At 44.6% G+C, this 12,865-nt stretch overlaps 1 protein-coding gene and 1 non-coding gene across 9 annotated transcripts in view; both read left to right on the top strand.

Annotated features, from left to right (window-relative positions):
* The window catches only part of BACH2 (BTB domain and CNC homolog 2), a 190,885-nt gene that overhangs the window by 172,665 nt on the left and 5,355 nt on the right, over positions 1-12,865 (top strand). For all 8 annotated transcript variants that reach the window (XM_071548765.1, XM_071548767.1, XM_071548761.1 and 5 more), the window contains one exon: positions 9,935-10,141. In XM_071548765.1, the coding sequence (XP_071404866.1) occupies positions 9,935-10,141 (207 nt within the window). The remainder of the gene's footprint in view (positions 1-9,934; positions 10,142-12,865) is intronic.
* On the top strand, positions 5,452-5,615 carry LOC139669128 (U1 spliceosomal RNA). The gene has a single exon (XR_011697184.1). It is a non-coding gene; the product is annotated as a U1 spliceosomal RNA (small nuclear RNA).

Raw genomic sequence — 12,865 nt, 5'->3', positions numbered from 1 at the left:
AAGGGCACTGCAGCCTCATTAAACAATACTGTATTTATACAGTGACTTTGGTGTGTATTCTGCAAGATCTGCTGTTGTAGAAACCTCAGTGAAGGATATCTTAAGCCAGGCAGTTGAAAATATCTAACAACAGCAGGAAGTTGCTCTACCTACTTTAGCCACTTGGCTGCAATTAAAATAGCAGGAGAGACTCACAACCCTGTGAAATGGATAGCTTTCTGTCCTTCACCTCCCTACAAGCTGCATGGGAATCTTTCTCTATTCCCGAAATTGTCGGTTTGCCCTTGCTGTCCTGACGGACGGATCCCTTTCCCCCTACCGTATCAGAAGACACAGTGTTACTGGGCATCTATTCAGAAAGCACCTGATAAGATATCTGGAGGTCACAAGCAGGCACTTGCCCTTCTGGAGAGTGTCCATGAAACCTCTTCTGCTACGAGTGGGCTTTCATGTGGGTGGGATGCCTGATGGGAATAAGCCTGGTGGACTCTGACCCTCACTTATCTCACAGGGCTGCTCAGTTTCCCTGGAATTTGGACCTTATTGGTCTTAACTTGGATCCCAGAGTGCTGTCAATGCCAGAATTAATGTCACAAAACATCATTCACTGATGTATTGATTGTGTGAGAAGTAGGTGAAAGGTTTTTTCTCACTGCTTTTTTTGGGCATTCTGCGTTCTCACAGATGTATGACATTCAGGAACATATGGCCAAAGTTGTTCAGTGCCAGAAGGGGGATTCTAGGGCTCAGCATGAGTGCCATGATGGGTGAGGGTGACCCTGCTCTGTGACCTGCCTCCGAGTCTTCCTGGGGGTGCAGATGGCAGTCCCAAATGTCAGGAGGTGGTGATCCTCATAACACCACTGGTAAATCTTCTCCAGAATGTCTTTGCCTGTTGTGTCCCTTCCTGGAGCCACTGAGACTCTTCTGTTATCTGCTTTTCTTAAGGCTTTGTGGCAGAAGCAGCAAATGCAATGTGGGTTGTCCCCATGTTACAGAGTTGCAGGAACAAGGCTGTTACTTGATCTATTGGGACTTCACAGAAATATTTAATAGTTTGTGTTGCTCTTTTCACTCAGGTCTTTCAGGACTCCATAGGTTGTTAAAAATCAATTATTGGGATATAATACTAGAGAGAAGGTTTAAAGCTTGATGCTTTGCATGTGGATTCTGACAGTCCTGCTTAAAATAGCAACAACAAAACAATAAACCCTGAAATAATGAATTGTTGAGAAGGAAGTAGTCTGTCAGTCTCTTAACCTACTTAGGAACAGAAACTTCAGCACTACCTACTATCTTGATATTCCTTTTCTTCAACGAGTACCTGCTAGAAAAATTGTAAAAAGTATTGTACTACTAAACCAGTTAAAAAGAAATCTCAGCTCAGTCTAATTTGATGAGTGAGTTTTCTTAGGAGAAGAATAAACAAGGGTAGGAAGAGATAAGAGATGGAGCTTTCCAAGAACTATGACTATCTAGAGAATTGCATTCAATGTGTTTTTTATTTGTATTTCAAAAGAATTTCCCATTTGGGTTAGTGACTCACTTTTCAAAGTACATTTTCATAAAAGCAAAGCTAATGCAATTAGACTGTTGAGGATATTGTAGGTAAATAACCTTCAGTGAGAGTCGAAACTCCTCCATGTTAAGTGACAGGCAACAACCCCTTCTCTGTTCCTCTCCTGATGGTTAGAAAAGTCCTGGAAGTCATAGCACCAGAAAAGAGTAACAAATCAAAGTTACTCTACCAGAAACCTGCTGGAACTGTGCTGAGTTATCTAAGCTGAATCTGCTTCACTGCATGATATTTCTGTTTACTGAAGAGCATTGCATACAAAGAAAGGCAACCAAGAAAAATACATGTGCAGATGTTGACTTGCTTTGGTATACGATACCACCCCACAGTTTGGTGATCAGTCACCCCTGCTTTCCTGATCCTATTAGCATTGCAACTTGGCAAATTACAAAATTACTCTCCACATTCTTTTTTGATAGGTGTTCTCCTGACCAGGATCCTCAGTGGTATCAGCAGAGCACAGGGAATTGTGTTTGTCAACTTACAGTGAAATGGGGTCTTGTAACATCAATCTTGTAAAATAAACTTCATGGAAGTTTTGTTTTCTTTCCTCTCTTCGGTAGGAATGGTATCCACACTCGTAGCAGAGAATTACTGGATTAGAACAACACTGAGAATTTGCAGTTCCAGCAGGATCTTCTTTTAAACACTGTATTACTTCATTGCACCTACAACCTGCAACCAGCTCTGTTGTGCCCTGATCTGAAGACCTTGCACCACCTCCTGAAAGACTCTCCCATTTTTAAATTTCTTTTGTAAAAGCAGATCTTTTTAGAGAAATACTGCACTTTATCCCCCCTCATTTCACCACCAGATCTGCACTTCTTAAATGCACCTATGGCTTCTGTCAGTGTTTCTATGCTATCCCTGGTCTCAGAAAAGCCTAATAAAGGGCAGGAGTATTGTACTGTTTTGCCCTTTGAAGGGCTGGAAGCTGGGGACAAGGCAAGCAGTGAATGGGAAGATGTCAGCTCAGCATTTGAGGGACCAGCAGTGCGTGATCTGCATACAAGTCCAAGCCATGGGCTAAAGGATGAGAACCCCACCCACATGTCCTGATTGTTGAATTAAAGCCCTCAGCCACAGGACTAGGCTACTTACCCACTTCTTTGAGGCAGGTGGAAAATCAAAAGGCTACCCAGGCTGTCTCATCTCAGTGCATAGCAGTGCCCTCTCAGGCAGCATTTGCTCACCCAAACACCTCTCATGGCCCTCGGGAGGAGAGGCTGGAATTGACTCCAGGCAACTACAGGGCCATCATTGTCTAGTGTGTGATAGAACATACTCTTTGCAGTAGGACCTGCTGATGTGAAAGAACATGTAGGCAAATGAGTCCACAACATAGGTGGATGCACCTCAGTTTCTGTCCTGGCATGAATTTCTGTCTGAGTGTTTGTGGAAGATGGACTTGCATACCAAGGAAAATACTTGGAAAGCCAACATTAATATGTCGGGCTCTTCAGTGTGAAGCAAATTACCCCTTTCCAAATCAAAAAAGCATTGATATGATTCAGCCCCTATGCTAGATTACTTGGGTGAGTCCTGAGAGCCTTCTAAGGACAAGGCAATTTTAAACATCAGAGGCTTTCAGTAGCTGGCTTTCAGTTTAAGGCCACTAAGGGAACAGTTTTATTTCTTACAACTCTGGAGCAACTGACCAAGACTTTGAACCATTCATAAAGGTCAGGCTTATACTGTGAGTTCTACTCTCCCATACCCAATACACAATGGTTACTTTTTCTTACGGTTAATATTGGAGTCCTTTTAGTTATTGTGACGTTAAAGTCAGACATGGGAAGTTCATTGTCTTTACTAGCACTTGGCAGCTCAGGGAAGATGATGTCAAAATATAGATACATAACGAGTGAAAAAGCTAATGTTATGCCTGGGGTAAAGAAATTCCCAATAACTGACATTTATATTTTATTGTGAGTGAATACAAGCCCTCGGTCCTTTCTTTTATTCCAGAGAAAAAGAGAGGGGGAGAGCAGCAGCAGCAGTAACTAGTACAGTAGATGAGCAGCACAGCAGTAACTGGCATATGATCCAAGTTGGCACTAACTAGTGAAGCTTGAAGGATTTAATTGGTTGTATATGGGCCCTTGCATATGCTGAGTCAGTGACTGTCTGTCTACATCACTGCTCTGACTTAGCCACTCAAAGCAATGACGTTTACACTGGCATCCTAGTGCTAATACAGAGAGAAAATGCTGCAAAATCATAAACAGGTTTTGTTTCTCACAAGGGTGGATTGGTTGTCCTCTCAGGGGTGCATCAGCCAGAGCTGGGGGCAATAGAGTCTGCAGTAGTGGTAAAAGGTGCCAGTTTATTTGTTGTGTAGTGGAAAATGAGCTTCTGCTGCTTGTGTAAAAAATGCAGGGAAAGAGTGATTGTGTTGATAGAGAAGATTTTAAAACTATGTGAGATTAGCTCTGGCTGGAGTAACTCCTGGAAGTAGCAGTGATCCCACTTACATTTCTAATTTGAAATAGCCTGAACCAAAGAGTACAGTCATTTCCCATATAAAAATCATAGTTATTAGAAACAAAAGTTTATGAGAAAATATACCCACTGGGTTTTTCTTTCACATATTAGGAAAGACTGACTGTCCTTTTTCAGACTCTGCAGGTAGTTTCTCTCACCTGCCTTAGATACTGTGAGATGCCAAATCTTTTCTGAGTCTCATCTCTGCTCCTTCTACAGCCAGAAGGAGGGAGAAGCCGTGCAGGATGCAATGCCATCTAAAGCCTTGATGACAAAAACAGAGACCTGAACACTAGGTAGTCCCAACCCATCATTTCAGGCAGCTCTACATAGGTCACATGAATCCCACCCATTGCACAGTTGTAGGTTCTCGCAAAATACCAGCTGAGAGACTTGTGCTGTGCAGATGTAAAACACCATTAGTCTCTCACTGCAGCAATGCCCTGGTGCAGTTATTGACTCTGTCCATGTCAAACACTTGGTGTTTTTTTGTTTTTTTCAGTTGACAGCTCCCTGGAAGAGGGAGACAGGCAATAAAAATGCTGTGAATGGTGAAGGAAATGAGTCTGACTCACTTCCACTCTCCCTTTCACATTTTTAATCCTGCACAGTGCTGCCTATGACAGGAGTAGGATTATGCTGGGATTACTATAGCAGTCTCTGGTCTGCTGTGTTGATGGTTTTCTTTTCAATTCTTTTTTTTTTTTAATGAATCTGTTCCTATTTATTTTCCCATTTCCCTTCAGCAACTTCTACCTGACAGATTTAAGTTTTTAAGTTGCTACCCTTTCATTCCCATTCCAGCTGCAAGCACATCTCCTCCTTGCAAGGAAATAAGTTTTAAAAGGGAAAGGAAGGAAGAAAATAAGGAAAAACTGGAAACATGAAAGGACTGGTTTTGCAGCGAAACTGTGGTGTCTTTCAGAGGAAAGCATTGGCTGTTTTCATTTTCAGACACCGGTTGAAGCTCAAAAGCAGGTGAAAGTGAGCTTATGTTGACTATTCAGAGGCTTGGGAGAGGAAATCAAACAGGTTTCCTGTCATTAGTTAGCACTCTATAAACAAGGTAGACCACATCACTGTGCCTAAGGGGTCACCCTTCTTATGTACAAGCAGGAATTTGGGTGGATTAAGGCAGTGTTTGGTGTTTCTTGCTGATTCAAATGGACCTGTCAAGTAGTGCGTTGCAAAGCAATGCCTGGACACATGCAGCAGAGGGGCATGAATGAATATTGAGGGTATGAAACCAACTGAAAGAATGTAGTAGGTGTTTGCACTGACTTTCACATACCCCAGGCTTGGAGATGCACAGAGCAGTGGTAGATGAGTACAAGAAAATGCCTTGCTCATAAACAAAGTGAGGAGCTCATTATCAGCAGGTCCAGGTGCCCATACTTACCTGGCAGGGGAGACACCATAATCAGGCAGGTGGTTTTCCCAAACCGAGGCTCATTCTTTGCACTCCAGGTGTGCTGACCCCTGCGATTTCCCCAAATGCGGGAAACTCAACTGCATAATTTGTGGTAGTGGGGGACTGCGTTCACGCTCTCCCCTGTATTTTTCTTTTTTTTTTTTGGACTTCATTTACCTAGGAAGGGCAAAAGAACTGTAGCCCATAAGTTGGCAGGGTTGGTTAGGAGGGCTTTAAACTAGGTTTGAAGGGGGAAGGGACGGCAACTGGGCTCTCCAGAGACAGGCCTAAGGGCATAGAGCCCGAGTTGAGAATGAAATCAGTGTCCCAGCTGAAGTGCATGAACACCAATGCACGCAGTATGGGAAACAAACAAGAGGAGCTGGAAGCCATAGTGCAGCAGGAAAACTATGACATAGTTGCTGTCACAGAAACGTGGTGGGATGACTCACATGACTGGAGTGCTGCTATGAGGGGCTACAAGCTCTTCAGAAAGGACAGGCAGGGAAGGAGAGGTGGAGGGGTGGCTTTATATGTTAGAGAGTCTCTTGACTCTGTTGAAGTTGAGGTCAGCAGTGACAAGGTTGAGTGCCTGTGGGCCAGAATCAGGGGCAAGGCCAACAAGGCTGACACCCTTGTGGGAGTCTGTTACAGACCATCCAACCAGGATGATGAAGGAGATGAATTATTCTACAAGCAGCTGGCGGATGTCTCAAAATCTCCAGCCCTTGTTCTTGTGGGTGACTTTAACCTGCCAGATATCTGCTGGGAGCTTCATACTGCAGAGAAGAGGCAGTCAGGGAGGTTCCTGGAGTGTATAGAGGCCAATTTCCTTCATCAACTGGTAAATGAGCCTACCAGGGGGAAGGCCCTGCTAGACCTACTGTTTACAAACAGAGAGGGGCTGGTAGATGATGTAGTGGTTGGAGGCCGCCTGGGGCATAGTGACCATGAAATAATAGAATTTTTAGTCCTCAGGGATGTAAGGAGAGCCACCATTAAAACCTCTACTTTGGACTTCCGGAGAGCAGATTTTAGCCTATTCAAAAAACTGATTCAGAGCATACCCTGGGAAACAACCCTTAAAGTCAAGGGGGTCCAGGAGGGATGGACATGTTTCAAGCAGGAAATTTTGAGTGCACAGCAACAGGCTATACCAGTGTGCCGAAAGTCCAGCCGGAGGGGAAGATGGCCAGCTTGGTTAAATAGGGAGATTCTGCAAGAAATCAGGGATAAAAAGAAAGTTTACAGACTATGGAAAAAAGGGCTGGCTACTTACGAAGAATTTACAGATAGAGCTAGGTCATGCAGGAAAAAAATTAGGGAAAGAAAAGTGGAATTTGAAGTAAATTTGGCTATTTCAGTTAGGGATAACAAAAAGTCCTTTTATAAATACATTAATAACAAAAAGAGGGGCAAGGAAACCCTCCATTCTCTGTTGGACTTGGAGGGAAATATAGTTAAGGAAGATCAGGAGAAGGCTGAGGTACTTAACACCTACTTTGCCTCAGTTTTCACCAGTAAGACAGGTGGCCCTCAAGACAACTGGCCTCTGGAGCTGGTAGACAGGGAGAGGGAGCTGAATACCCCTCCTGTATTCCAGAAGGATAAAGTTACTGACTTACTGAGCCAGCTGGATCCTAACAAGTCTATGGGACCAGACGGGATCCATCCCAGGGGGATGAGGGAGCTGGCAGAAGAGCTTGCCAAACCGCTCTCCATCATCTTCCAACAGTCCTGGCTCTCTGGGGAGGTCCCAGTTGATTGGAGGTTGGCCAATGTAACCCCAATCCACAAAAAGGGCTGCAAGCAGGACCCTGGCAACTACAGGCCTGTCAGCCTGACCTCCGTGCCTGGCAGGGTTCTGGAGCAGTTCATCCTGAGTGCAATCACACAGCACCTTCAGGATGGACAAGGGATTAGACCCAGCCAGCATGGGTTTAGGAGGGGCAGGTGCTGTCTGACCAACCTGATCTCTTTCTACGATCAGGTGACCCACATCTGGACTTCAGCAAGGCCTTTGACACTGTCTCCCATAATATACTCCTGGAAAAGCTGGTAGCCCATGGCTTGGACAAGTGTACCCTCTCCTGGATTAAGAGCTGGCTGGAGAGTCAGGCCCAGAGAGTGCTGGTGAACGGAGCTGCATCCAGCTGGCGGCCAGTCACCAGTGGTGTTCCCCAGGGGTCTGTATTGGGTCCAGTCCTGTTTAACATCTTTATTGATGATTTAGATGAGGGGATTGAATCCATCATCAGCAAATTTGCTGATGACACCAAGCTGAGAGGGAGTGTCGATCTGCTGGAAGGCAGGAGGGCTCTGCAGAGGGATCTGGATAGACTTGAGAGATGGGCTGATTCCAATGGGATGAAGTTCAATAAGGCCAAGTGCCAGGTCCTGCACTTTGGCCACAACAACCTCCTGCAGCGCTACAGGCTGGGCACAGAGTGGCTGGAGAACAGCCAGGCAGAAAGGGACCTTGGAGTACTAATTGACAGGAAGCTCAACATGAGCCAGCAGTGTGCCCAGGTGGCCAAGAAGGCCAATGGGATCCTGTCCTGTATCAAAAACAGCGTGGCCAGCAGGACCAGGGCAGTGATCCTTCCCCTGTACTCTGTGTTGGTGAGGCCACACCTTGAGTACTGTGTTCAGTTCTGGGCCCCTCAGTTCAGAAAGGATATTGAGGTGCTGGAGCGAGTCCAGAGAAGAGCAACAAGGCTGGTGAAGGGACTGGAGCACAAGCCCTATGGGGAGAGGCTGAGGGAGCTGGGGTTGTTTAACCTGGAGAAGAGGAGGCTCAGGGGTGACCTCATCACTGTCTAGAACTACCTGAAGGGAAGTTCTAGCCAGGTGGGGGCTGATCTCTTCTCCCAGGCACTCAACAATAGGACAAGGGGGCATGGGCTTAAGCTCTGCCAGGGGAAATTTAAGTTGCATTTCAGAAAAAAATTCTTTCCAGAGAGAGTAATCAGGCATTGGAATGGGCTGCCCAGAGAGGTGGTGGATTCACCATCCCTGGAGATTTTTAAATGCAGATTGGGCGTGGCGCTGAGTTCCATGATCTAGTAAATGGACTAGAGTTGTACCAAGGGTTGGACTCGATGATCTTGGAGGTCTTTTCCAACCCAATCGATTCTATGATTCTATGAGGGTCCATGACTGTCAGTGCCAGAGGTCACTACTGTCTGTTGGTATTCGTGTGTCCTCAGCAAACTGTTCTGCTTGAACAACTCAGCTCTCTGATGAAGATAACTTATTTCTGATCCGCATTATTACTTTCAGTATCTCTAAATAATTTGAGTGCACCATTTGAAGACAACTGAAGTTTTAGAACCAAAGGAACCTTTTCAACCCATATTGTATACTTGGCTTGAGCAACTTATCTTCTTTGGTAGCCTGTGTGCAGAGTACCAAATAGGACAGAAATATAAATATTTACTGCCATCTTTTGGGCAGCATGGGTATGACTGTAAAAAAAGAAACAGTCAATTGAGTTACCCAGTTGCCACCTCCTTCAGTTTTGTCAGCTTTGACCACAAATACAACAGTCTGACAAGGAACATGAGTTTTTTGGTAGTTATCAGCCTGGGGCTCCAATTGAAGTAAGACTTTTAAGGAGAGGGGCTTACTTTAATTTGAGCAAGCTGATATATTGGAGAAAAAGCTTAAAGGTTTTGAGCACATCCACTGTTCTCCAGCTTTTGAGACTGTGTGTTTGTTGCTTCAAGCTGTCAGGAGCTTTATGTTTTGTTGTGCTATAATGTATAATTGGTAGAATTTCTGAAGTCAGAACCTGATGTTTTTGAGAAATACAAGTTCAGTGCTCTTTAATCTACAAAAATAATAGAGTGTCAACATATATTGGTTTATTTCAAAATGTATATGTTTTAGCAGAGTAGGATATGCTGCGTAACACTCCTGACCCTTTCTTCTGCTCAGTTGAAATGCTGATTAGGTGACCTTTCCTAATTGCGATACACTACTTTTCATCCTCTTGAGGTGTCAGGTTGCATTTTTAACCTCACACCTAATCAAACTTTCAGTCCTGCAGGCTGTGCAGAGGCAGGTTTCCTGCTGTGGTAATAGTCCCTTCCTTGAAACTAGTTTGAATTTAATTGCAGCGAAGTACTTCACTCTTTCTGAAAGGCCGTGTCTCCTTGTGGACAGAACCTTCTTTTAATGCACTGAGATCAGATATTAGAGCTTTGTAGAAAGATGAAATTTTTATCTGGGATTCATCTATGTTGCTGATTTAAGTACAATTGTCATCTGATTCTTACCATCTGGACCTCCACAATGTGCCACAAGGGAGTGTTAAAAACTTGCCCAATGTAAAATATGGTGTGTTGTTTATTGAAGGGATTGGCAGCATAGATAATCATCCTTCCGCTCACTGTTGTTCAACTTACACTGAGCTAGCAGAATATATGACTCTGCTCTTGTCTTGTGTTTGTTTGTTTTAGGTGAAACTTCCTTTTCCTGTTGATCAAATCACAGATCTTCCAAGGAATGATTTCCAGATGATGATAAAGATGCACAAGCTAACCTCAGAGCAGCTCGAGTTCATCCACGATGTCCGCCGACGCAGCAAGAACCGAATTGCAGCTCAGCGCTGCCGCAAGAGGAAACTGGACTGCATTCAGAACCTCGAATGTGAAATCCGCAAGTTGGTGAGTTCCTTGCTCTCCCTGCAGCCTCCTCGCCCTCATATGGCAGCTTGCAGGGCACTGGCAGGAGTTCCAGCCAGAGTTTGGTGGGTTTGGTCTCTTTGTACATACCTGAGCAGAACCACTGGTGCGAAAATTTATTAGTATGTGTGTATATCGTATATGTGGAAAACACAAAATCCCGGTGAAATGAAGCCTAAGAATCTGTATTTTCCTCAAGAGCAGATTGTTGAGTAAATTGAAAGAGAAGAAAAGCCTGTATCACAGTTCCCTGCTTGCAGTTTAACTTAACCCCAGTACTTGGAGTTGCATCTACAAAGGTGTTTCCTCATTTGAGCCCCATTTTCTTGTCTAACTGCCATAACAACCTCCTGGTCAGGGACTCATGGAATGCCCGAAACAGGTAGGTGTGAAATGACCTTCAAAGGTTGCCTAGTCCAAACAGGGCTGTTGCAGGGCCAGCTTCATCTCTACATACCTTCTTACTCTTTGACATGCTAGAAGGCAGCTGAGCATTTTCAGGACATTTCAGCTTGCGTGCTTTTTCTTCAGCACTTTCATTCACTGAGCAAATGGCAGAAATGGCAAGGGAAGGGAAAAGCCAGGAATGTGAACATCCAGACAAGTAGGTATCCTGTGGTGCATGTCAGTGAGCTGGCAAGGGTATGTTCCTCCATGCTACTGCTGTCATCTTCCCTCTAATGCTCCTGGTGTGCTGTGAACTGAACCCCTCCTCATTATTCAAGGAGTCTGCAGTGCACACTGGCCAAAGCATGTCAGGGAATGTGTCTCCTGTGTGCTAAGGTGTCAGTGGACAGTGCTACCATATTTTAATGTAAGAGAGAGAGGTGACTGGAGTGAGGCTAATTGGCTGCTCAGAAGATTCCTCTCTCTTTCAGTCATTGTATGGACACCTCAGGTGTGGTTTGGGTGGCTAAACACAGGTATTTACACTATACACACCTGCACTGGAGCTATTTGTCCTAGCGTAGAGTCAGTGTAGAGAAACCTGTCAAGTCTTACTTGTCTCATCTTGCAGCAGAGGAGTTGACTTATACTGCAGAAGTGCCTGTTCCTCTTCGTCACTACACGGGATCACCTGAAAAGCCATATCGTATGTAGACATCTTAACTGTAGGCACCTTATGTGAAAAAAGTCTCTTCCTTTGTGACAATACCCTTGTAGTCTGAGGGACTTGCCCTCCCTTCCCCATTGAGAAAGGAAGCTGATACGCAATGCAAAAAGGCTTGAGACAAGGTTTGTGGAGGAAGACATGTCTATAGGGTGTCACTCAGCAGGGGAAATGCAACACTGGAGCTTCAAAATGGAGTAGGACATCCTCAGCTGTTTGAAAGTCCTAAAAGCTCTCTGAGATGTCAGAAATAATGTAATAGTGGCAGTTCAGCTGTTGTGAGAAGTGTGAGTGTGCAGCATGCAAGACTGGACAATTTGATTATATTTAGGAGTCCTACATTAAATCTAGCCTTTGAATATCCAAGGGTTTGTGTAATAAAGTAATTCACTCATGCAGATAAAACAAAAGGAGCTGAAGTTTATGTCCTTACTGACATCTCTTTGTACCTAGCTTCCATTAAAATCAAAGGTTATTTGGGGTCCTTGATTTAAGTGTCTAGGTGCACATTTAAAACATTCTCAGTTGTAGGATGAACACGATGGGTCTGGGGAGAGGGATACTACTTGCTCTTATCATAACAGATTGCATGTTGCCAGTGGCCTTAAGTATAGGCTTTGTTGTGCTTCGTTCTCTGAGCAAGCTGTAGCAAACATGGTGTGAAAGAGATGGGGATCTGTTGGAAGAAGCTGAGTTACCATCAGCTCAAAAATGGCAGAAAGCCTCACGACTTTGGGTTACTCACTTGCTGCCTGTGCCTGTCTGCTTCCTGTCTGTAACAGGGAGGTGACACTGACCTCACAAGCTGGTTGGGAGGCTTTAATCATAGAGGCTTGTGAAGCCTTCAGATGCTGTGATGCTGAAGCCCTGGGGGAAAAAGAAACAAAAATCAAAACATTGTTCAGAGTAGCGCTTCACTGATGCAAAACAAACAAAACACTGAAGATAAACAAAATAGAGAGCAACTGCTTCCTGCAATGAGTATAATCTGCAGTGTGTACAGGGTGAGTCAGAGGCTCTGCAGGGTGAAAGAGCGGCTGCTCAACCACATGGCCAGGAAAAGCAGGTCCAGTCTTGGCTGCACGTGCCTGTCCCTCTACACTGAGCTCATGGTAGGGAGGAGTACTTGTCTCTTGCTCTCCAGAGCACCAGGAGCAGCACTATAAGAGCTGGACTTAGCAGCAAGGGGTGTGAGAAGCTTGATACCTGTAGCCTTCACTTGAAAATTAATGTAGGTTTGTTGACTTTATGCAATCCTGTGGCATTACCATTATTGACTGACATAATCAACTGTGCATAGACAAAATTTTTAAGTCCTCTTCTCTTCCCAGCACACACACATCTAAGAGAAGTGGAATGAAAGGCATATGAGTGACCTTGTGAGTCTGATTCATGCTGAATTTCAGGTATTAAGAGCCCTTTGAGGTGCAGAATTCCTCAAAAAAAGTGTTGACATTTCTATTTAGCAAGGTGGACTTGAGTATGTAGCAATATGCAGTGAGTGAACAAGGTAGGGAAAGCTCCCCGCTGGACCTGTTTGCAAACAATGAAGTACTGGTAGGTGAAGTGATGGCTGCAGACCATCTTGGGCACAG

This window comes from Pithys albifrons, chromosome 2, assembly GCF_047495875.1.
Source record: "Pithys albifrons albifrons isolate INPA30051 chromosome 2, PitAlb_v1, whole genome shotgun sequence".
NCBI classification, from domain to species: domain Eukaryota; kingdom Metazoa; phylum Chordata; class Aves; order Passeriformes; family Thamnophilidae; genus Pithys; species Pithys albifrons.
Note: the sequence above shows the minus strand (reverse complement) of the source record. Positions and strands in the feature narration are given on the sequence as shown.